This window comes from Mixophyes fleayi, chromosome 2, assembly GCF_038048845.1.
Source record: "Mixophyes fleayi isolate aMixFle1 chromosome 2, aMixFle1.hap1, whole genome shotgun sequence".
In the NCBI taxonomy this organism is placed as follows: domain Eukaryota; kingdom Metazoa; phylum Chordata; class Amphibia; order Anura; family Limnodynastidae; genus Mixophyes; species Mixophyes fleayi.
In genome coordinates this window covers 366,899,496-366,926,797 of record NC_134403.1, presented here as the reverse complement: position 1 = coordinate 366,926,797, position 27,302 = coordinate 366,899,496, and the positions used below count along the sequence as shown (strand labels likewise).

Genomic DNA, 27,302 nt, shown 5'->3' with positions numbered 1-27,302 from the left:
TGTATCTGCGATACTCCGTTTAAGGCTAATGAAATGATGGATTTTTAGTGAAGGCTAATTACATAAACTACATCTCGTTCTTCTTTAATGATTGATTACCTATCGTTGGATACTATTTAGCGGATTTACATTTCAGTTAGAAATCCTGTTCATATAGGAATATACATTTAGGCATTAGGTACCTTTCTGCTTGCTCTGGAACATAAATGTTTGAAGCTATAAGAATTACAAAGTATCACTGATACAACACAGAGTTTCATTCATGCAACCAAATTCTAAAGCTGATATGTGCCTATCCGGATCATCCATTGGGCATCCTATGCACCTGCTTAGTGATCATCATCATCATCACCATCACCATTTATTTATATAGCGCCACTGATTCCGCAGCGCTGTACAGAGAACTCATTCACATCAGTCCCTGCCCCATTGGAGCTTACAGTCTAAATTCCCTTACACATACACACACACATAGACAAACACACACACACACACACACACACACACAGAGAAAGAGAGAGAGAGAGAGACTAGGGTCAATTTTGATAGCAGCCAATTAACCTACCAGTATGATTTTAGAGTGTGGGGAGGAAACCGGAGCACCCGGAGGAAACCCACGCAAACACGGGGGGAACAAACATAAGGCCATGGTCGGGAATCGAACTCATGAACCCAGCGCTGTGAGGCAGAAGTGCTAACCACTTAGCCACTGTGCTACCAGGGGCTGGCTGGTCTTTGGGGCTGGGGGGGTCTGTCCCTGGGCCGGTCCCATAATGGGTTACTTACTATTAGGCTGTTGAGTCGAGTCTTGCTCCCTAGGCTAAAATTTGCCAGCCCTCCCCTGATGGGCACTGAATACCGTACCACATATTTATTGGTCCATTGGTTTTAGCCGGCTCTGGATATATGATGCTAAGTCATGGAATTGATATCAAGCACTAATACCATAGACAAATAAAAAATATTTATTTTGGACTCATTTCCCTTTAAGCATTATCAGATCATCGGATTATTTTGTGCTGTTAATGTTTTCTTGACTTCTGTCGCCCTGTCTGTGATATTCTTACAGAAACCTCCATCGTATCCTGGCTCTACACCAAGTCAAATATCCACAGCATTTACTTCAGTGATATTTAATACACTGTACTGCCTGGAAATCAAGATACCTTACGATTCTCCTGCACCAGGCTTTATCACTGAACAACACAGTACAATTAATATTGTAACAATACTCTCCGAGTAGTTCAACGTTGTTAAAGAAAAAAAATCCATGTACGGCAATTTTCCGAGGGTTATTTTCAAAAGTTCAAAAATGCGATCCCACGGCGCTATTACTGTTCTTCGTAAACGGCACCGTGTTTCACGATGGCGGCGACTTTGAGGGTGCAAAATGTTTTATTTCTGAAGAGAGGAACTAGGCAAACAGGGGATCGCTGGCTGAGTGCAGGGTAAGTGCAGGAAAACACCTCACTTACCATCCTGATGGAAAACCAAGGTTTTGTGAGTCCTACGAGGGGAACAAATGGTGCGTCTGTCTGTACTTGTACAAGGCAGGGCCTTAAGGATAAAAAGATTTGACTGTATCAAATGGGACCATGTCCAGTTCTAATGAGCCCCAGGTCTAATGAGCCCCAAGTGACCAATATTTCATATTCTACCATTATCTGGTCTAAAAGAGGTTGGCTGTACTGTCCAACATTGGAATGACTGGCAGGAGGTCTGCGGTGCATTGGGGGAAAAAAAATCCTCCACCTTCACAGTCACTGCTCTCCCGGAATTCCCAGGAGGCTCCCGAATTTCAGGAAGTCTCACGGACTCCTGGAAGAGTAGACAAAGCTCTCGCATTTGTGAATGGAGGAGGCGGGGCTTAATAATGCCGCTAAGCTCCGCCCCCTCCATTCAATGCCGTGAATTTCGGCTTTTTATAGTGGGGTGACACGACAATGTCACCTCGCCCTCCTCCTACCCCATGTCACATGACTTCTCCCCTGGATTTCCTGTGGGGGAAATCCTAAAAGTTGGCATGTATGGGATAACTATGGCTCTATCTGTTAACCAGGGGCAGGCCTGTTAACCTTGTGCTTTAGGGATGTTAGGAAGGAAACTTTGCATCAAGTTGTTCTGTCATCTTTTAGCAATGAGTTTATGGTAAATGGTAAGTAATAAAGACAATTATACAAAGACACATTTTCCTAGTAAACCTATGGCAGTATTAAATATAGATTTAAAGGGAAACTCCAGTTTTGTGTGTGTGGGGTGGTGTGTGTTTGTGTGTGTGTGTGTGTGTGTGCGTGTGTGCGTGTGTGTGTGGGGGGGGGGGGGTTATAGGTTATGTTAAAAATAGATTTTCCATGCAGGATACTTACTGGATGCTCTTGCACGCTGCCCACACACATACTAGCTGGAAGTATTTTTACGCTGCATCTTAGTGCTCGGCAAGGCCACGCCTCCACCGCAACTCTTACCCAGGTTGTACAATTTACATTTTCTCCTCTACAGCACAAACTAATTTTTCCCAGGTGAAAATTTTGCACCCACTAGTTAGACTAGCTCCTAAGTCTAAATAGGTCCCTAAGTATCTATTTTGCAAATACAACCCATATCTGCACTGCCAGTGTTTTCAATATACACATTCTACAATAGTGTATATAGCATTCGCCCATTCTGACGCTCCTGCAATCTTCAGGAGGACGGGGGGGCCAGTTCTCTGTCTACGGCCGACCCGACATGATCAGATGAGAAGTGTAACTAGGTTTATGCTCTACTGTGTTCAAATCTGATGACGTCGGCAAAATGACATGGTGGAGGCAACGGGATGCAAACTGGTAACGCTCTACACCTTCCACCCTCCCCCTGAGGTGGCAGACACATCAGGATAGGTATGTGCTATGTGCACTTGGACTGCATACAGACAAGGGCTATAGACGGGTGGGGTACTCTTTAACGGTGCAGAAATTTCCGACACCGAGGAGACCTACAAGGAAAATCTGAATGTCTGACAAAACCGATTTGAACATAACCAGACTTATCTCCAAAGTGACGCTGTACATCTCCGATCGCAGCAGCATGTTCACCGCAAGTTATTCCGAATACACAGATGTCCGGCACAACACTTTCATGTCATCGCGAGCTGGATCAATCTTAATTTAAAGCGGTAATGGCAGGTTAAGTGTTTAAATACATAACCAGACATTGCCGCTTTCTTGTAGGTCTCCTCAGTGTCGGAATGGACACATTACCACCGCTACAGACAGGCTATCCGTAGGTCTATTTTGCACATTAAACCCCTGGAGAGAGGAAAAACCTCCACAAAAATGCCTTTCATCTGTCCCTGTAACTAATAGGAGAAATGCGTAAAAGGTAGCCTGCATTCCTGTCCTACCATTTGGTTGTTTTTTACTTTTCATTTTCTTTTGCAGACCGGGAAGAGGTCTCTTGCAAGAAGAATCTTCAGAGCATCAGGTTGGAAAGGAATTAGACCTCAGTGATAATCAGTCTTTTAGTCAATGAAAAGTTCAATCATCAAAGATGCATTGGAATTTCAGGTGGTGAAGGAAATTTCGGCTGCTTATTTAACTGCATTAAAGTGGGAAAAAAAGAGGTTGTTTATTTTGGGAAGATATTTCAGGATCCTTGAGATTTACAAGGAAGGTAAAAAAAATATCTTTGTAGTACAGATTGTCAGAACGATCTCTATTTTTGGAGAAGGGACTCTTCCCTGAAGGTAGAAGCTTGAGTTACTAGTTAAGCCAAAGACGCTGGTAATTAAACCAGTGTCTTGGGCCACCAATGTCACCTCTACCTTCAATGATTTCGAAGGACAGGAAAGCGGACACAGATCTAAATACAACATACACGTTGACCGTGGCAGCTTGCAACAAGGCTGTAGTGCTAACATTCCGTCTCAGCAGCCATGAAGGTTTAGATTAATAACACAGAACAAGCCTTAGAAAAGCTCGCTAAGATCAGATATTTTTTTTCAAGCCCCAATCCCATTAGAGGCTTGTCAAATTGAAAAAAAGGGCAGCTGGGGAATGCTCAGTTGCTGTTTTTAGACAGAAGCCTTATTGGTCCGCTGAGTGTCCCACTGAGAGTCTCTTTCACTTCAGGAGATGAAGATCGTGATTTGTGCCGTCCAGAATGTCATGACAACAAAGTTATGTCATGTTCTAGGTCTGATGTCTTTATACTTTTTCTAGAGCAAGGTGGATGGTTAGACTCCTGCAGATTGATTTCCTTCTGTGATTTGATTAACTGACATTAGGGAGGCTAATCTGGATTCCCTGGTTCATAAAGTTCAGCTACTATGGAGGACAATCTATTTATTGGGCCACAGTCTCTGGAAAAATAGTTATATCAATAAAGCTGGAGAAGGTGCTTCAAAAATCACCTAAAGTAAGGGTATGTGCCATTAGTAGTCTTCTGCAGAAGGCAATGTGATGGCTTCAGTTTTAACCAACAAGAGTTTAGGGTTTTTTAGATTCCAAATGATCTACCCAACAGCAGAAGGTCTGAAAACACCTTTAGGATGATTGACATATTCAGTGCCGTTAATTCGGAGTGTCCTATCTCAGTTAAACGCAGAAGAAGGAGATTCAAACCCAATCATACTTACTGGTCAAGAAGAACTCAGTTCCCACATCAGTAAACATTGCTTCATCTCCTACCTCAATAGTTGAATTTGATGGCTTCTAAATTGAGGAGTGGGACTCCTTACAAGCTGGTGTCTGAAAATATACATTTGAATCCATATTCAAAGTAAGGAAATATGGATTTGGGGATCAATTGACTTTCGTCTTTGGCAGTTCCATCTTCTGCAGAGGAGACTGCATACTCCAGATTTACTCCGCTGTCCTGTAAATCTACACTGACAGGACCGGACAGGCTGGTAAGACAGATACAACTAATTATTCTGCTAAAAGGGACCAAGAATGGCCAGGCAGCTTCAAAGGCAACAGTTGCTCATTGGATGTGTCATGCCCATCAAAAGAACAAATAAAGAACTTGCATGGATTTAAAAATGGATGGGATGCCTTCCTTACAAAGAACGGTATCAATGGAGACAACTAGCAAACTACACAGTTGGGTTGAGTCACCTAGAAAATTAATCCAATTGACGTGCACGGGGTCAGGAAGGAATCCCCCCCCCCCCCCTCGGAGGTTAAATCAGCAGCTGCTTCATGTGCCGGGGGTGGGGGGGGGGGTTGTTTAATGCCTTCTGATTGATACAGCTAGAATTTAGGTCAGATTATAATTGATGAACTTAGTGACTTTTTATTAGCCTCAGTATATATCATCGAACCAAGTCCTTGAGTGCTCCAGAGCAAAGGCCTTTACCAGATCTTGGACAGCCGTTGGTAAGGAATGATTGACCACTGACGGCACTAGGGCCACATGCGGCCCTCTGAGCCTTCGCCTGCGGCCCCCTGCTGTCAGATGTGTTTGTTATAGCTTGTAACACTTGCTTGAAATGCTGATATGTTATTACAGAAGGTGTCTCTTTCCAGGAAGAAATGTATTGTTTTAACTATAACTGAGATTAAGGGTAGTGTACGGCCCTTTTGAAGGTTAGAGGGCCGGTTGTGCGCCCCCCGAAGTGTATCAGGTTGTCCATCACAGTTCCAAGGTCTCTTAAGCTATATATATTATATAATATAATATCTATAAAGTAAGAAGATAATCATAAGTCAATATTTTCAACAGACACTATACAAGCATGTTATATATGATTCCTGACCTAGTATAGCCTGCAAGCTACACTGTAAAATAAATATACCGCAAATAAAAATAAATGAATAAATATCCCTGCCTCCCACATACCCTTTAATTCAACTTGTTAATATTGAAAAATAAGACTTGTTGAACCATTCATTTGTTTTAGTTTTTTACGGATATATGTTAAGTGGTTGTATCTTTAGCTTATCTGTGTCGTTTAATATGCACCAGTGTAATACCCCGTGTGGTGTTATTTAGAGTAATACGTTGAAATTGCACCAGAGAGGTCAGGAGATTTATCCAGAGATTTAAAATGACACAAGTGTATTCTTAACTAACTTCCTTTTATTATTATTAATTATTCTGATATTTATTTTAGAAGCAAACAATTATTTTTAAACAATATCTTATCATCTTATCATTTTAAAACTATTTACAATTGACAATCCTTTAAATTCATCATACTAATAACACGGACATCTCTAATATTAATATATATAACTTAATTTCTCAATACAACTTTAAGATCTACATGGAATATTTCACTAACTATTTGCAGAAGTGGTGCACGTGGTTGGGGCCCATAAATTTATTTTTCACGCCAAATAAACTGAATTACACAGTCTCTGTTGTGTGTATTCACAGATCTCTCTACTTCTTAGTAATTTTCAGCACTTTACTTTTTACTCACGCCTCTCTTTTTCTTCTTCCATTTTTTTTTACTTTTTCTCTGCTTATATATCACATTGTTCCATTGTCATTCTGTCCCTATGTTTCCGCTCTCAGTTTATTAGACACAGGGATCTCTCCCAGCGGTCCTGAGTATCGCACTCCTCTCTCCCTGTCACCCCCGGCGACCACCAACCACCGGCAACCACCAACCACCACCAACTGTCACCTCCAGCAACCACCAACTACACCCAACTGTCACCTCCAGCAACCACCAACTACACCTAACTGTCACCCCCGGCAACCACCAACCACTCCCAACTGTCACCTCCAGCAACCACCAACTACACCTAACTGTCACCCCCGGCAACCACCAACTACACCCAACTGTCACCTCCAGCAACCACCAACTACACCCAACTGTCACCCCCGGCAACCACCAACCACTCCCAACTGTCACCTCCAGCAACCACCAACTACACCCAACTGTCACCACCAGCAACCACCAACCACTCCCAACTGTCACCCCCGGCAACCACCAACCACTCCCAACTGTCACCCCCCCGGCAACCACCAACCACTCCCAACTGTCACTTTCCCTCAAGAAATCTTTTTTTTTTCTTTTTTTTTAAAATCTTTATAAACACTTATAACAATTAACAAATGCAGCCAAAATCCAAAAAGGCAGGTACACGAACATAGCGATGAGTACACACGTTATATTCACATATAGATACACCTCAGGTTACTCAGGTTTTGGGGTATCACACCAGTGCCTAAAATTGTGTAAAAACTGTTTAAAATAATAAAATAAAATAAAATAAATATACAGTTTGAATTTAGTCTCTTTTGCACTTGGCGCGAGTCGGAATCTCACCTTCACTGATGATCTTCTTGGCGGCCACGGAGGACGAGAGGTGGATTGGCTCCATGAAGATGCTCTCTGTATATGCATTGGAGACCATAGACAAGCTGTAAACATACATGTAGAACGTTACTGTTACGGAACCGAACATGACCCATCAATAAAACTTGTATCATCCAAAAAACTTTTACTTTCTTTACAAAATAATAATTGGTGGGTTACTAGCTTATTAATTTTCCTAAGATATCCCCAGTATTATTATATTATTATTATTATTTACCATTTATTTATATAGCGCCACTAATTCCGCAGCGCTGTAAAGTATAGACAGATATTGATGTATATTTCACAGCATGTCATAATTATCGCTTCAAAACTATATCTATATTGTCACCTTACTTCTGAAACATCTGCGGTTATTAATAGTTCTCTGATCCTGCAAACAATTTGTTTACAGGAACTTGATCTCCACCTACTTTTACAGTATTCACCTCCTGGACTGTAGTGGTGGTTTTTATATATTGTCCCTCATTGGGTGACACACAGAAAGCTCTCTCTATGAGATACACAGCACATTATTTTCCAAAGGTTCAACCAACTCTGACTATAAACTGACAACGTCATCTGTTGTACGCTGCTTTTTAATTGTCAGCCGTCTGGCCCATTAATACATAACCTTCCACTAGGGCACAGAACAAATATTTTAAGGTGTTTGGAAAATATACATAGAAAAAGTGGCATAAAATGTGCACTGCGGAGAGCTTAATCCTCCAGCACGATATATAGTAAAGGAAACGTGTTGTGGTCAGCAATGATTTTTTTTCCCCACACTCTTTGCATTTGCAGTTGCCATGGCGACATCTCTTTACTTAACAGGTAAAAGCAGCAACAATCATTTTGATGATCACTTAAAAAAAAGCAAGTTTTCACTATATAATAAAAGGACCTGCAACAATGAATTTGCAGGGTTGCAAGGTCAGACAGAACATTAAATGAAATATATATATATATATATATATATATATGTATATATATACATATATATGTATGTGTATATATTTCATTATTTAATACACAATTGATATATATATATATATATATATATATATATATATATATATATATATATAGTTCTGTTTTAAGTTATTTTAGAAATACACATATGAATGTGTGTAATGTGTTATTTCCTTGTGCAATTTTATCAAGTGCTTCACTATGTTTTCTTGTAAGATACAAAATGTCACAGTGTAGCACTTGAGATGTTTTTAGTAGTTCTGTCTTGCTAGATTACCCTGTTTGGTCCTGTGTTTTTATATATATCTGTCTCTTTATTTATATATATATATATATATATATATATATATATATATATAAAAATATATATATAAATATACCAATTGTGTGTGTATATATATATATATATACACTGTGTGTATATGTATATATGTACATACATATGTGTACATAAATATATATATATATATATATATATAGTATATATAAATATGTGTGTACCTGTCTATCATCTATCTAATATATATATATATATATATATATATATATATATATATATATATATATATATAATGTATATATGCACACTATAGAATGTAAATAGATTGTATAATCTTTATCTCTTGTCTCAAACTGTCAACATAATGTATTATGACGTTCCGTACAGTAAGAGGTTAAGCTCCCAGAATATGATAAAAAATAGCACAGAATTCTATTCGTTTACACTTCGCTTCAATGTTACTTGATTTTTATCATTTGTTCTCTGCCATGTTTTTATTTATTTATTTAATATTTTCCTCAACAAAAGCCCGTCATCTATGTGGGGGTTTTTTTTCTTCTCGTTTTGGTTGCGCTCCAGCTTCCAATTATAAGCACACCAAAATGGTCAGCGATGATCACAACCTTGGTATGAAAACACATCAAAATGAAACATTTTATAAAAGGGGGGGGGAGCAAAAAAAAATTCTGTTTCTGCAGTGGAAATAATGGCAAGGGATTCAATCAGCAAACACTGGTGGTTTTTATATCCAAGGTGACAGAAATAGCCCCTCTACATTCATCATGTTATATATTACCAGCGGATCGATACCAGGGTAGCCATCTGGATACAGGTCGAGAGGGAAGGCTCATCAAGACTTGTGTTTTTCATGTCATACACAAAGCATTCTGGGAGTTATGAGACCAACGCCTCATCCTGCGTTTTTTTCGCCTTGCTATTCTCAGAAGAGAATTAAAGGCCAGAAAATGCCACAGTTCTGTGTCTATTCTTTTAGTATATATATATATATATATATATATATATATATATATATATATATATATAAAAATACTGGTTTTTGTCTCATATGTTCATATACCAGACAAAATTAAACAGTTACTCTGCAAAAAAATAAAATACACTGTGCAGCAATTGGATAATTTATTTTTGTGGATAATTAAAATATTATTTATTTATTTTTATTTTTTTTTTACGAATATATAGAAAAAAAATGCTCTTCAACATATATCAAGTCAGTCAAAAATAGCCATGGTAGTATTTTTTTTTTTTTCAAGAAATTGTATTAATATTTTTTAAGAGTTTTTAAATTAAATGGTGCAATAAAATTTACCAGTAAGGAAAATCAGAAAAAACAAATAAAAAAATAATAATAATTCCCCGATGCATTTGTATAATACAGTGTATAGTACAGTGCAGGAGAGTGTTCAAAGGACATTGTCAGTAAAACTCCTTCAAACAGGATTTACAGCTTTGAAATCTAAGAATTCAGAGGATCGAGAGAAAGAAATCCTGCAATGGAAAGTGTGGTACTCAAAATAGAATATTATTCTTAAAACATTGCTACTATTGTGTGATTGCACATGTAGTGTAAATGGTGATATCCTCCATACCATGAGTATATTATATATATATATATATATATATATATATATATATATATACATATATATAAATATATATATATATATATATATATATATATATATATATATATATATAGCAAAGGTCTAAAGACTAATTATCCAGTCATTCATGAACCACCCACTGAATGCTGAAAAATTGTAACAACAAATGGGTCTATGGATACGGAATGCTCTTTATTCAAGGTTTAATAAATGACACTATTATATGTAGCAGATTTATACAAACATTCATTAGCATTCCTACCTACAGTTTCTATTTTATACTTGACACTATAAATATATACCACATATATATATATATATATATATATATATATATATATATATATATATATAAAAATACATATATATATATATTATTCACATTCTGAAAATTCTAGAACAGAAGGCATTTAATGTAGAAAATATATATATTTTCTTTTAATAGTTCCCTCACAAAAAAATAGTAAAGGGTGAAATTTCACCTAGTCATGATGTAGCACAGTGTAATTTGTGGAAAAAAATATACGCATCAAAATAATAAAGATATAAAAATTAAATAAGTGTTTATGCCAATTTGGAACTAGTGTAGCTTAATAATAATAAGAATAATAATAAGAAGAAGAATAATATTCTTTATTTATATAGCATCACATATATCAGAGTTAACAACACAGAAATAAACAATGAAATAGAGGGTGAGAGAGTTCTGTTTGCTGCAGCCTATAATCTAAAAGATTTTCAATAATAAAATTCCTACAGATCTGGATACAGCCAGTTTCTAGTTTTTACTTATATTCTGTCATTGATTACATTTTAATGTGCAAACATTTTTTGCCTTATGGTTGAATGACAACATTTAGATCGGAGCTGTCAGTTTATTTGTTTTTTGTTGCTTTACAACATAATCCTCGTTCAGAGCATTTATTCAGCATGGAATGCTTTCCCTTCAGCCCACAAGTAGATAGGGTAGAAACAGTTTAATGTATGCTTATTTTTCCACAGCAGAAAATCAATAATAATTATTTGCAAATCATCTTATTATCTGCGTGGGGAAATTATTTGTTTATTATGTTTTTTGTGGCAGTCCCTTTTTTTATTTTTCAACATTATATTAACAGTTCAAGTTCACAGTCTTGTTTTTTGTTGCAGCTAAAATGTTTGCAACTGTTTAGGCAGCAAGGAGCTTACTTCTTAGAATAATGAATTATTCCTTTGGAATACAGTTAATAATTAATCTTTGATGAATGGACTCCTAAATGTTCTGGCAAATGAAGATGATTTGTGGTGTTTTGTTTTATATGGAATGTAACCAGAGGTACCAATATATATATATATTTTTATTATTTTTTTTAATTACAGGAACAATGCACATTAACTTAAAAACATGATGATAATTCAGAAAATCATAGTGGGTTATTTACTAAGAGAGTACAAATTAACAGTCACTCATCGCAGCCAATCAGAACTGAGCTTTTATTGATCTTATGCTAGCTGGAAATGAAAAATGAAAGCAAATTTCTGATTTGTTGCTATGGTTTAGTAACAGTCGTGATAGTCTACTTATTTGCTTTTTGTAACATATACCTAGCATGAAATATGTTATGATATGTTCCTCAGTGCATCTCATATTAAGAGAAAACAATTTACTTTATAACAGGATTTAGTGTAGCGCCATGCTAGAAAATCTACATTTGTACAAAGTACCTATTGTCTGGAATTTGACCATTCTTATCCCAACCACACAGCAGAAGGAATTGACCTTTGTTGTCCCAGCTCTTTTCCAATACTTTAAATTTGGGGAAATGCGACTTTACATAAACAGTGCGGAATAGTAAAGCAAAAGCGAACTTAGAAATTGAATTGCACCTTCATTCATACTGCAATAGCTATAAGACAGACATTAGAATTTTGTGGCGCTATTTAGTGAAGGGATAGTTACTATTCACATTCTGGAAAGCAGAGCAACAAGTGAACACTCAAGGCCTCCTTGCCCCCAATCTCTCAACATTAAGTTGATAAGATTCACATTTAATTAACAGACCTATTCCCCACTCCCCAACATTAATTCAATAATACCCACACTTTATAAAAAGGCTGTCTCCCCCAACCAGCCTAGACATTAAATTAATAGCACCCACATTTAATTAATGTGCCTGCCCCCCCCCCCCCCATATGCTCCTACATTAAATCAACAGCATTATCATTTAACAGATAGGACAAGTTTCTCCAACTATCCCCATCATTAAATTGAGAGTATTTATATCTAAGGAATATACCTATTTCCCCTAGTATAGCCTGGCATTAATAGACCCACATTGCATTAATAGCCCTTTCCTATATTAATGGCTCCCACAAAGTCCCCATACACAAATACACACACACACCCTTATAGGCTATGACCAGTCCCAATGACACATGGAGCAGCCGGTAAAAAAGGGCAAACTTTCGGAGAGGTCTTTGGCGAATCCGCCTCTGGAAATCTGTGAGTCAGAGGCACCAAGATGGCGGCCATGACAGTAGTAGCAAATTAAGTTAAGATAATGCCCATGATACTATTACACACGTGGTAAAGTACAGCCAGGAAACAATATTCTAAATCTGTCTATACAAAATTATGCCACTCTTTTATATATGCAAATCCATTTGCACATATACATATGCAAATGTTTCTAGCAACATATTTCTGCATATGAAACACTTCCTGATCCACTCACCATGAGTTAAATAGGTTAATTAGATATATTTGTGCATATCTAAGTTGCAAATCTTTGCATGCATAATTCTCATTTGCATACATTTGGTGTGAATAATTTACATATATTTGCATACATAATTTTCAGATCTCGCTAAGAATAAATTGGTTCTTTCTTTTAACAGTTCTTCATGGAATTGGCTATTTAAAGTTGTAATCCTTGATAAAAGAACATTTTATGCTGAGCAGTGAGTCCACCAAGGGTATTTTCACCTCATTACTCACAAAACTAAACTGCAGCATTTGGGATTGTGTAGTGATTAGCACAAGTGAGTCACTCGTTCCTGAGATGCCGATGCTGATACCACTATATTAAAAATAGAGATCCCATGGCGTCACAAATCGTCTGACTGAGTTAGTGAGCTGGTTTTAACACATACATGTGCATATTGACACATACACAAACACACACTCATAAACTTGCACACTCACACACATACACTGACACCCATGAACGTACACATTTACACACACGTACACACTCACACCCATGAACCTGCACACACAAACAAGTACACACTCACACACAAACACACACAGACTCATAAACTTGCACACTCACACACATATACTCACACCCATGAACGTGCACATTTACACACACGTACACACTCACACCCATGAACCTGCACACACAAACAAGTACACACTCACACACAAACAGACACACACCAATAAACTTGCACACTCACACACATACACTCACACTCATGAACGTGCACACTTACACCCATGAACCTGCACACACAAACAAGTACACACTCACACACAAACACTCACATCCATAAACTTGCACACATGCACACACAAACACGTACACACTCACACACACATCCATAAACTTGCACACTCACACACATGCACACAAAAACACGCACATACTCACACATAAACACACCCATAAACATACACAATCACAAATAAACACTCACACCCATGAACATGCACACACAAACACGTACACACTCACTCATACACACATCCATAAACGTTCACACTCACGCACATATGTGGGGACAACTTGATCTTTTGTTGCACGTACTACCGGCTTCTGAATAGATGGGGGGGCAGGGGGCTTGATAAGGGGGTGTATGAGTTCTAATTTCTATGTTCTTGCAATAATGTTGTACTTAAAAGCTGTGAATGGGGCAGCACGGTGGTTCAGTGGTCAGCACTTCTGCCTCACAGCACTGTGGTCATGAGTTCAATTCCCAACCATGGCCTTATCTGTGGGGAGTTTGTATGTTCTCCCCGTGTTTGCGTGGGTTTCCTCCTGGTGCTTCGGTTTCCTCCCACACTCTAAAAACATCCTGGTAGGTTAATTGGCTGCTATCAAAATTGACCCTAGTCTCTCTCTGTCTGTCTGTGTATGTGTGTGTGTGTGTGTGTGTGTGTGTGTGTGTGTGTGTGTTAGGGAATTTAGACTGTAAGCTCCAATGGGGCAGGGATTGATGTGAGTGAGTTCTCTGTACAGCGCTGCGGAATCAGTGGCGCTATATAAAAAAATGTTGATGATGATGCACACAAACATGTTCACACTCACACACAAACACTCGAACACGTTTATCTAAGCATCTTAAAACTAAGATATTAGATAAGACAAACATTATGCATTCTAAAATGTTTATAGAGTATTTATAGAGCAATATTCATCTGTTCTTGTTATGTCAAATGAGGGTACTCCCATATATCAATGCTGCTCTTCTCAAATGTAATTGTTTACCAGCTGGAGTTGGTTCTTATTTATTAATTGTAATGTTATATTCTTCATAAATTCATAGTATGCGTATAATACACAAAGTAATAAAACACCAAACACATATAGTCAGTTTTCAGTGTTTATTCATCTGTTCCTAAAATACAAGTGTCTGAATGAATAATCACTGGAACGATGAAGGATCAGCGTTATTATGTATTTTCCACAAGAACTCACTGAATCCTCAGTGTACTCGTTAACTCGGTTCAAACCCCGGAGATGACTTATTGGAGAAATCAATTGAAATAACTTTATTATCTATTTTTTTTTAATGATCTGGGCATGAATCACTGATAGACTACGGCTGCTCAAACCCTTCTAGGTCAGGGAAGTATTCAGACAATAGAAAAACAACAATTACTTAGTGTCACTGAACCCTGCAGTAGCCTGTTACAACGTAAGGACAAATATTGTTACATTGTATCACTCTGGAATGGGCAGAGATAGCACAGCCCACAAACCAGGGACCGATTCTATGCCTGAAATATACCAGAAATAGTCATACTTGCCAACTATCCCGGAATGTCCGGGAGACTCCCGCATTTTGCGAGAGTCTCCCGGACTCCCGGGCGAGTGTGGCAATCTCCCGAATTCTGCCCACTTCACTAGGAAGTGCCCCAATTCCTAGTGAAGTGGGCAGAATTAGATCCCAAACGCCGCGATTCCTGGTGAATCGCGGCGTTTAGCACCGCCCCCGCTATCAAATGACGTGATTTGCGTCATTACGTCGCGGGGCCAAAATGACGCAATTTCGGCGCCCCGCACGCCCATCTGCTACAGAGAGTCTCCCAGGCACCAACTTAAAAAAGTTGGTAAGTATGGATATAGTCTGTACAACTTGTTGCACTCAGAGATACAGGACAATAACTGACACAAGTATTAGTGTATATGAGCTTATTGTCACGTATTCACAACCTGCTGCGATTGGCTGAAGACAACAACATTTTCACAACTGTCTCACGGAATATTTGCTGCTGAATTTTGTGAGTTTCCCCAGCGGAATCTGTCCTTAAGTGTTTTAATGTGGAATTCCCCATTTTTGGTGTAAAGCTGAACGGTCCGTATAGCAATATTTCTGACTTGATAGAATATAATAAGTCTGAATCCAGTGATCATTGCAAGAGAAGTCATAGAAAAATATATGTTGCATTTTTTATGATATAATGAAATTTATATTATCATGAAAATGTTGTATATTGTTATATCATATTATATGGCTGCAAGAGTCTCGTACAGCTGACTTGTCTGATATTATGATATATCTCCCTCCGTGCTCGCAGTTGATCTGACTCCGGATACTAGACGGCGCTGGCTGCTGATACTGAGATTTCTGGTAGGGATATTTGTTTTTACAGCACAGTGAATAAATGATATGTAGGAAAAACTACAATAACATCTGCAGATTTCCAACCGATAAACAAACAATATAAAAACAAATATATAAACTTTGTGCAACATTGTATCCACCCAGAGTACATCTCACTAATGTTACCTTTATACATAGACATGAATTAGATTCAGTATTCATATTATTGCCCCTTTAAAGTAGATTTGAGGGATATTTCTTGATAAAATATCAGTTAAATGATATTACCCTACGTCGGTGATGGACAACCTCATACATTTCAGGGGCCACAATTTAACTTACAAAAGGGCCGCACATTATCCTTAATCTCAGTAATAAGATAAACCAATACATTTTATCAAAGAAAGAGACGTCTATCTGTAATATATAAGTGTATACAAGTGTTACAAGCTGGAGCAAACAAATCTGACAATAAAGCAGGAAGGAGCTAGGGGCCACAAGTGAATGCTCGGGGGCCACAAGTGAATGCTCGGGGGCCGCAAGTGAAGGCTCAGGGGGCCGCAAGTGAAGGCTCGGGGGCCGCAATGAAGGCTCGGGGGCACAAGTGAAGGCTCAGGGGCCGCAAGTGAAGGCCCGGGGGCCACAAGTGAAGGCTGGGGGGCTGCAAGTGAAGACCCGAGGGCCACAAGTGAAGGCTCGGGGGTCGCATACTATCCTAGGGTTGCCCGTTGACCATTACTGCCCTACGCTTGTAGCATAATTAAGTTACTATTAGTTCCTTATACTTTATCTGAAGAATTTGAAAGATAGAAGTCAGTCTTATTCTAATACTCTTATCAGTCAGCAGTATCAGCCTCTGTTACACGCTATATACCAATATAGAGCTATATATCAATTATTCTAAATATCCGTCATTCTTAATATATCACTTTCTCCTCTTGCTTTATGCTGGCTCTAACTTCATTACAGCACTAGATCTGGTCTGTCCTTTGGAAGGAATTCAGACTTATGAAGGATTCCCAGACAGCAATGTGTTACCCTCTGCGACTTGCCCCAGCAGGGGGTAAATCTGGCTGCTATCTCAGGCAGGTTGTAGTCTGTACCTGCTACCCACATGTGCTCGCTCCATCTGGTGGACGCAGCATGTTACTGCATGCTCTTCCAGGAGAGAGTTGTGCTCCGTACAGTACATCACAAGCCGCAGAAACTACAGTTTGTGTTTCCTAGATCACTATAAATAAATGTGCCCAAAATTATTGACTGTACAGAGCAGGTCCCCATCCAGCCAAGGGTGCGGTTCCCTGGCACTTTTTACAGACTGCTAAATAGTAGGTGAAACAAAATTAAAGCGTGATTCAACAAGGTACGTATCTGACGATTTTGAGTGTATCGTGCGCAGAATCACTCTGTGCTTGCCCAGAACCGGAAGATACAGCCGTGAGCGCAACCAAGTCCACTGCGTCTGTGAACACAAAGGGCGTTTACTGCAGCCTATGATTTCGGGGAGTGAACGAGTCGGGGAGTGTTATGCCGTAGTCAATGTACAGTAGGGGCGTGCCAAACTCAAGTGCACGCAGCCACATCTAAATCCAGCTCTGGGCCTCTCAAAGTTATTTGTTTTCCTGCTGTATCTCTTGCTCCAGCTACAGGGCAGTAGTGATGACAGTCTCATATGCATGCTATAACATGTGTTTGCAAACACGAGCAACTGTATAAATGTATTATATGCTCAGTAGATATTGACAACATCCTAATAAATGTGTTTAATGAAACAAAATTATTATTATTAACCAGTAACATTAATTCAATAAAAAAAAGAATACTGTTCTTTTGCTAATTTATGATCCACGTAAGTATTGGACGCATCCTGCTGCGCCCGGCGTTGCGGAGTGCGCAAAGCCTGAATACGTTTGTTTAATACGCTCAGAATGCTATAATGGGACGGGGCTGCAGACTTACAGTCATGCGCACACTCTGTATTTTCATACCCATGGATATAAAGTATGTAAACCAAAAACTGAAAGTACACGCTTCAAAAACAATTCAATGACATTGCTTAATTTTACGCCCTACACGACTCTGACCCATAATTACCTTCTCCGTCCTCCTCCAATATCACCTGAACATTACATTATATATTATATTATATATTTAACGGGGATAACAGATAAAGAAGGAGAAATATAAGAAACATGAGGATAATATTAAGCACAGGTGACCGGCAGTTCCAGGATGAGCCATGAGATTGAAATGTAATTACAGAGAATAAGTATACAGGGGTCACACGACTGTACCTCTCCGTGCGCTAGGCGAGCACACAAGTATATGGGATGTTCACTTGAAAGCACATTATTATCCCTGGTTATAGAATTCTATTTCCCTGTGAAATAAATCCACGGCACAAACTGCATTCTCCGCAATGCACAGAGTATTATAAACCAGACAATATAAAGGAGGACAAATCAGCAGGACACTTGGAATATATTGAGATACCAATGTCTCTGTAAAAGCTCTAGAAGAATAAAAGATTCTGTCTCCTCTTTATAGACAGGTTAGAAATCCTGATACAAAAAAAATCCTTGAGCTCAAAACCTGAAAACATAAAATGCTTATGAAATGTGACCCAATTAAAGTGAATACAAATCAGAATAGCGAACACTGCAACCTTTAGTGAATAGTCCAATAATAATAGGAATAGTTTCCTTTCATCAGTATATAACTTTCTGTGTGTATCTGAAAAATAATGGATGTATGAACTTTGTTTTGTATAAAGGTGTGTTTGCCACTATTATCTTTCTGCATTAGTGTGATAGAAACCTCATATTGATACTATGTACTAATAGGGGGCCCTGCTTCTCCCACTTTATAACTCTCAGTCTGTGGCTTCCTGCTGCCTCCATTCCCCTCCTCACAGCATGTCACTGCCCCTGTCACATGCAGCCCTGTCCTCACTAACACATCACTCATCTCCTGATATACTCTGTGCTGCTGGGGGACCCTACTCCTTCCACTATATAACTCTGTCCGTGGCTTCCTGCTGCCTCCATTCCCATCCTCACATCATGTCACTGCCCCTGTAACATGCAGCCCTGTCCTCACTAACACATCACTCATCTCCTGTTATACTTTGTGCTGCTGGGGGAGTCTGCTCCTTCCACTATATAACTCTCAGTCTGTGGCTTCCTGCTGCCTCCATTCCTCTCCTCACATCATGTCACTGCCCCTGTCACATGCAGCCCTGCCCTCACTAACACATCCCTCATCTCCTGATATACTCTGTGCTGCTGGGGGACCCTACTCCTTCCACTATATAACTCTGTCTGTGGCTTCCTGCTGCCTCCATTCCCCTCCTCACATCATGTCACTGCCCCTGTAACATGCAGCCCTGTCCTCACTAACACATCACTCATCTCCTGTTATACTTTGTGCTGCTGCGGGAGTCTGCTCCTTCCACTATATAACTCTCAGTCTGTGGCTTCCTGCTGCCTCCATTCCTCTCCTCACATCATGTCACTGCCCCTGTCACATGCAGCCCTGTCCTCACTAACACATCACTCATCTCCTGCTATACTCAGTGCTGCTGAGGGACCCTGCTCCTTCCACTATATAACTCTCAGTCTGTGGTTTCCTGCTGCCTCCATTCCCCTCCTCACATCATGTCACTGCCCCTGTCACATGCAGCCCTGTCCTCACTAACACATCACTCATCTCCTGATATACTCTGTGCTGCTGGGGGACCCTGCTCCTTCCACTATATAACTCTCAGTCTGTGGCTTCCTGCTGCCTCCATTCCCCTCCTCACATCATGTCACTGCCCCTGTCACATGCAGCCCTGTCCTCACTAACACATCACTCATCTCCTGATATACTTTGTGCTGCTGGGGGACCCTGCACCTTCCACTATATAACTCTCAGTCTGTGGCTTCCTGCTGCCTCCATTCCCCTCCTCACATCATGTCACTGCCCCTGTCACATGCAGCCCTGTCCTCATGAACACATCACTCATCTCCTGATATACTCTGTGCTGCTGGGGGACCCTGCACCTTCCACTATATAACTCTCAGTCTGTGGCTTCCTGCTGCCTCCATTCCCCTCCTCACATCATGTCACTGCCCCTGTCACATGCAGCCCTGTCCTCACTGACATAATCACATCAGTGATCAGGTTACTGCCTCCCACAGCGGGATCAGCGCTCTCTTCTCCTGCTGTGACCATTATGATGATCTGATTGGCTACAGGTTGTTCTATCTCCACCTGCTTCATGATGTCAGAGATCACAGAGAAGCAGAAGATGACTAAAATAAAGTTTTCAGACCCTACTGAAATGCACCTTAAAAATGTAGGAGAGGCTCATATAGTGCCTGATTCATTAAGGTATCAAAATGCATGTATATCGAACGTCTGCATTCAGCTACACAAGGATCCGAAGAAACATCTTGTTAAATTTGGGTGTAGGTGCGCTCTGCTCTAACAGACACTGCAGTATACGTCCAATACATATGTGGAATATAAAGTTCCAAAAGAATGCACAGAAAAATTCAATCAATGTCATCTCTAATATATCCATCGAGTACAAAACATTTAAACAAAAAAAAAAAATCTGTTTTTCTTTACAAATGTTTCCTAATAAAATACACTTATTAGGATGTTATGAATGTCTGCTGTACATAAAATATATTTTTATAGTTGCTCTTGATTACAAACACATGTTCTAGCTGTATACACAGCCGTCATCACTAGTAATCAGCACTTACACCTGACCTGTAGCTGGTGTTTTATGCTCTGTACTCGTTCTACTACCAACAGCCGAACGTGAGCTGTTCACAAGGAAATTATTTATTGCGAAATGCGTCAGCACTGGATGATCAGAGTCGTACACATGTATGAACTAAAGATGGCAGCTCCTATCCGGTCCTGGAAAGGGATTAAGTACCAGACACCGAACGTTTCAGTTCATTTTTAGCGTCAGAGAAAGTGGGTTCAGCCGCCAGACGTCGGTGGGAGTATTCTGGATCAGAAGCCGTTACCTATAGGGCATATCACGCTTACAGACCCGGGGATGGTCACCATACTTCCCAACATCCTCTTCTGGCCAAACTCCGCCCAAAAAACAACACCCAATTTTGTGTTAAGCTGGTTTTACTCCTATTTCTAAATGAGGCCCATTGTGGATCGTCTGATGTCATTCCAGCCTTGTGATGAAATGATAATGATACTGTCACTTTATAACTCACCCTACGTTTCAGTGGATAGTCACTAGTGATCACTATAGTGGGTGGAGCTTGACACAATTTGCACTATTTAGTCCCGACCCCTATGCAAGAGGGTCAGTCTCCCATATGTTTTGGGAGAGTAGACAACTATTATTTTACCACCTTGATCAAAAGTTTTTTGAAAGTTGTCATTAAAAGTAGTTGTGTTTTAATATTCACTACAATAATCTTTTTTCTGTCAGAAAGTTCTGTATCTCAAGCTAGAATATAAGCCAACAAAAATTGACAGTTTTTGAAGTGGTTTATTATATATCTGCCTTTTCTCTCATCGAGCTTTAAAAACAACTAATTCAGGAGATTTTGTTTATTTCTGAATTCAAATACAAATTCAAATATTAAATAGTAATCCTGTAAGACTTATTTTAATGCTTTAAAATCAAAACTTTTATTTTGTGTTTGTTCAGGCATGTTTTTGCATCCAATTTGAATGTTATTCCTCTTTTAAATACTATATATATATTCTGTTCATTTTGTTTGTTTTGTTTTCAACTGAAATTGTACACAATTATTGGAAAAATTCAGAATTTGCATCTAATTATTCTCTTTGTAATCACTAGGGGGCAGCATAACACAGATTTTAATATATTCCTTTCTGCAGAATATGATAGCTCAGCCCTGTAGCTTTATGGTGCAATTATCTCTTCCACCTCTACCCATAAAACTTCACTTTATACTTTCCTAAATTCAGTAACTGTTTGGCCTGAGTTATGTCAACTAAGAACAGCTCTGCTTGATGTTAGACATTTGAAGGTACCGAGTACGATAATATATAGCAATAAACACTAAGGTCTGGGATTTACTTGAGAGCGGTTTGACCAAATCGACGGTTTTCGTGCTGTTAAAGGTTCGGTTCATAAACTGCACAATCTACTAAAAGCAAAAATAGCATCAAACGAAACCGCAAGGTCTCAATTCACAAGTGCAGTTCGGAGACGTTGCTGGGATACAAAACGTCACATTTATCTAGCAGCCGGTTTACCAAACTACATGCAACCTGAATATTTTTTTTAAAAGCCATCGTTGTGACAGGTCGCTTAAACTGCATGCTGTTCCAGCGATCTCATCTGTCAGAAAAAGTTGAAATATCAATAAACGCGCTCTAAGCATCTTAGATTAAACGGTTGTCGGTCATTTCATTTCTGACAGTTAAAGGGTTAACCAGACAGCTGGAGAGAAGTCACTGAGTTCCGTTCCCAGGGGAGAGATTTATTTCAGCGCAATGTGTCTGCGGAGCGGTCCACGGAGACACGTTGCCCATGTTGAGGATGGAATCTTGGCTCCCCATAGAGGTGCACGGAAAAGTGAGCGAAGATTCCTTACCGTAATGACCGGCATTGTTCTAAAGATGAAAAGTTTGGCTGGAGAATAACAAGTAACGAGGGAAGCAATTTATGGCCAAGAGAAAATTAAAAACCACCCCAGGACTACAGCTTGATACTGTGACAATAAGTATTTACTACGTGTAATGAATGGCTGCCATAGATCTGGTATTCCCTATCTCTCCTGTCATGGTACGCTTGTGCAATCTTGGTCTTCATATTACATCCAGACATCGGCCTCCTTGCCGCACACATGGGATATAGAGACATTTAGCCAAACGATCTCTCTCACCGCCCTTACAGTTAAAGCAGGGGTCCCAAGGTTTGTCTGTGAAACACCCGTTCCACTCGATTGTTCAGTTTACCAATTATGTCATTTTAATTGTCTATAAACCTCTATGCCCCTTTTTACAAAATAATGAATCGAAAATGGTGGACTTGATTATTAATTAGTACATTAGTATGAAGCAATTTATAAAAAGAGGTCATGGTGTAAGCATAATTAAAGGGGAACTCTAGGCCTGATTCATTAAGGATCTTAACTTAAGAAACTTCTTATTTTAGTCTCCTGGACAAAACCATGTTACAATGCAAGGGGTGCAAATTAGTATTCTGTTTTGCACATAGGTTAAATACTGACTGTTTTTTCATGTAGCACACAGATACTTGATAGCTTATTTGTACACTGACATTTAAAGTTGATATTTGTGTGCTACATGAAAAAACAGTCAGTATTTAACTTATGTGCAAAACAGAATACTAATTTGCACCCCTTGAATTGTAACATGGTTTTGTCCAGGAGACTGAAATAAGAAGTTTCTTAAGTTAAGTTTCTTAATCAATCAGCCCCACTGTCTTTAAATAACACTTTAATGTGGTCTGCTCTGTCAATATATTTGTATCCGATGCACAGAACTAAGCTTAACTGTGATACCAACCAAGGACAAAGTATATCAATAAATCTGCCTGCAAAATAAAAAAGAGTACCTCTCTAAAGCTTGAGGTGGACTTAGATTTTGGATCAGAGCAGAGGGCATCTTGGTTCTACATTTATGCGGTTGAATTTCATTAAGGCTGAGGTTCAAATTCTTTTGCTTTTTTTTTCAAACTTATGTTTAAATTAGGGGTCTCTGATATTTCTTTATTTCCTGGGGACACTGGGCTGCCTGTGAAAAATCCATTAGTAATTCCCAACTACAGAGCACCCCCCGACCTCACAAGGGTTAACAATCCCCCACCCAGATCCCTCTGATTTATACGACAGACAGAAAAACAAGCTGCTAAATTTATCCTGTTCTCCCCTTCCATAGCTCCAGCACTAATTAGCATATTCAAATAAAGATTATGCATGCAAAAATATGCCACTAAGCCATATTCCCAGCTATTTGCATATGCATGTTCTTATTTGCATACATAAGCAGTCCCACGGATTAATGCATAATTCTTACTTGTTCTGTGGTCAAAACTTTTCTGCAAATGTTATAATAGTTTCACTTTTTTGCTTAGTGAAAGTTTTCCATTGTTACCTCTTATTTTATAACTGTAGCATTGACATCAAATGGAAGAACTTTTTTATTAAACTCTGTTATTATGAAAATAATAGGAAAGTAGTACTATATCTAACCCAAGCTTAAGCCACCTGCGGGTCTTCAGTTGGAGCAGAACTACAACTCCCAGCATGCCTTTGACCTATGCAGCTTTTCCACAAACTGGGTCTTTGTCTATGAAAAAACATCTATTGGGATGACCCCAGTGCCAAAAGTTGTTGGCTATCCATTGGCTCCTGGTTCCTGTTTTAGTTCTGGACAGGGCTGGCAAGAGGAAATCAGGGCCCTGGTACAACAAATTCATGGGGACCCCCTTATAGTCGAGCATGCAAAAAATAAAAAAATAAAAAATCGGGTGTGTGGTCATGCCTTTGGGGGCGTGGCAAATGCACCATTGGGGCGTGGCTAACATCAAAATCTCTAGGCTCTCAATGTGCTGGAGTGTCACATATGTCCAAGCACTCCTGACTTTCAGGACATCTAGCACCACAGTGTAGTATACAAAGAATGCAGTGTGTACACAAAGAGTTCAGTCTTGGCCTGCACCTTACATTGGGCACAACACTCACCAAAAATTGGTATTGTTCCTACTAGAATCACAACATTTCACACACTGTGCTGCTCTCTCCTACCTGTTCTTCTCACTTTCACCACCTGTGGCTGCTGGTTTCTTTAGTTGCGGCTTGTCTGGATCCTGGAATGTTGAAGGACCTATTTGGGGGAAAAAAATGGCTACATTTAGAAAATTACAGCCAGCCCCGGCGTTAAATCAATAGCACCCACGATTAATAATTAGGCCTTCCTCCAGCCCCAACATTAAAATAATAGTATTCACATTTAATAAATAAACCTATTCCCTTCCTGCAAACAGCAATACCTATTTCCCGCAACCATCACTGCCATTAAATAACTCATAGTCACATTTAATAAATAGACCTCATTCTCCCGAAACTCACCCCCATATTCAATAGCCCCCAAACCACCCCATCTTAAATTAATAGTCCCCACTATTAAATTGCCCCACCATCATCATACAAACAAAATAGCGCCCATTAATTAGCCACCACCTACCTCACACACACTACATTGCAACAAGCCCCCTGTGCCATCACACACAATACTGTGCCCCTTCATCACAACTACACTGTGCCCCCTTATGCTCACACTGCGCCCTCCATGCTGCTTTCCCCCATTCTATTTTACTCTGTGCCTCTCTCCCCATTATTTTTTTTTACTCTCATCCTCTCTGCCCCTTCTTTTTCACTCTGTGCCTGTGCTCTATTTTTTTTACAAGTGCTACTCTCTTCTTTTTTTTTTTTTTAATCTCAGCCTCTCTCCCCCGTTTTTTTACTCCCTCTGCTTTATAGTACTGTCCCCTTCTGTTTTCCTTCCTCCCCTTGCCTCTCCGTTTCTTTCCTTACCTGTTGTCAGCTTGTATCTTTTCTTTTCTTCTCTTCTCTTCTGTCTTCTCCCTTGGTCTTGTCCGGCGCTCCTCACTGACTGCCGGGCGTGACATGATGAAGTCACGCCCGGCAGTCAGTGTGAATGGTGCAGAGAAGAGAGGAGGGACCGGGCGCCGATCACGTGAGTATTAATTATTATTTTTTTGTTTGTTTGTTTTGTTCCAGCTCCCCCCACCAACGATCTTGCCGGACCGACCCCCCCCCCACTCCTCCCCCCCGCAGGGAAAAAAAATTAAAACATGAAAAAAACGCAAGATGGAAAGAAAAAAAAAATTATTAAAAAATGTGCAACGAGGGCCTGGGCCCGGGTAAAATGTACCCGCTCCCCGCCCCTCTCGGCGGCCCTGCATACGGCCAGTCCCTTCCCCTTTCCGCCACTGAAAACGTTAGATGTAATAAGGGTCCTTTGCCCTCGAAGATGAATTGAACAGAAACATTTGTGTGGGTTTCCTCCGGGTGCTCCGGTTTCCTCCCACATTCCAAAAACATACTGGTAGGTTAATTGGCTGCTAAAAAATTTACCTTAGTCTGTCTTTCTCTGTCTGTCTGGGTGTGTGTGTGTGTGTGTGTGTGTTTTTTAGGGAATTTAGACTGTAAGCTCCAATGGGGTAGGGACTGATGTGAGTGAGTTCTCTGTACAGCGCTGCGGAATTAGTGGCGCTATATAAATAAATGGTGATAATGATGATGATAATACAAGGGTCAATTTGTTAGCAGCCAATTAACCTACCAGTATGTTTTTGGAGTGTGGGAGGAAACCGGAGCACCCGGAGGAAACCCACGCAAATACGGGGAGAACATACAAACTCCTCACAGATAAGGCCACAGTTTATATCTTTCTAAATTCACTTTCCTGTTATGACCTTCATCCCAACCTCAGTTATTCCCACTATATCACGGTTTTCTTCCAGCATCAGTAATTCTAGCTCACCTATGAACAATTAAACTTTATGATCATATTGAGGATCAAGTTGGACTGAGTTACTCACTTGCTGGGTGATGGACTCCGCAGGTATCGAGCTTGGACGGACAGAACGTCATCATCGTCACTTTTATCAGGGACCACTTGGTCGCTGTCCTGGTCGGGACTACTTGCCATGGTGATTTGGTGTCAATGGACCTGTATGAAGAGAATGAGATTTACGTTTTAGAAATTCAAGCAGTCTTGGAGGGAAGAGTCAAATTCAGGACAATGTGCCTCTGGACATTGGACGTTGACGCCTATTACGGTAAGGAATCTCTGCTTATTTTTCTGCACACTATAGCGAGCAGCGGGCAAACAAGTAATCACATGATAAAGCAACAGGAATCACCTTTTAACAAGAAAATATTTAGTTCCATGAGTCTCAGTTATCACAGTCGTCTACAGCAGGTTGTAACGACCTGCCTACTAGCTTGCTGTTTTGTATTGACAGCTCCTGACTCCTGGATTTTTGGACTTTATTTGTGTTTCATTTTATGTGTCATCAGCAGTACCTCTGATCACCAGAGTTGCTGCTATTGTGCCTGTTTCTTGTGCTTTAGGAATTAACCTTGTTGAACTAATTATTCCTTACACCTGGGTGTTCCCCTATGTATACTTGTCACTCCCAGCATACATTGCTGGTTATTGCTGTTACATTCTGTTGTTACTATGTTGTTCCTGCCTTCTGCTGTGCTTCTGGTTACTTGCTGCTTGGGATCTTTCCATACCTCCTGCTTCCCTGCATCTGCCTTGT

General features: G+C 39.7%; 1 protein-coding gene across 1 annotated transcript in view; it reads right to left on the bottom strand.

Moving 5' to 3' along the window:
• The window catches only part of STYXL2 (serine/threonine/tyrosine interacting like 2), a 67,891-nt gene that overhangs the window by 32,010 nt on the left and 8,579 nt on the right, over window positions 1-27,302 (bottom strand). Inside the window, exons 2-3 of the mRNA XM_075197355.1 lie at window positions 26,574-26,704; window positions 7,262-7,356 (exon numbers count right to left, since the gene is read on the bottom strand). Of these exons, the coding sequence (XP_075053456.1) occupies window positions 7,262-7,356; window positions 26,574-26,683 (205 nt within the window). The 5' untranslated portion in view covers window positions 26,684-26,704. The remainder of the gene's footprint in view (window positions 1-7,261; window positions 7,357-26,573; window positions 26,705-27,302) is intronic.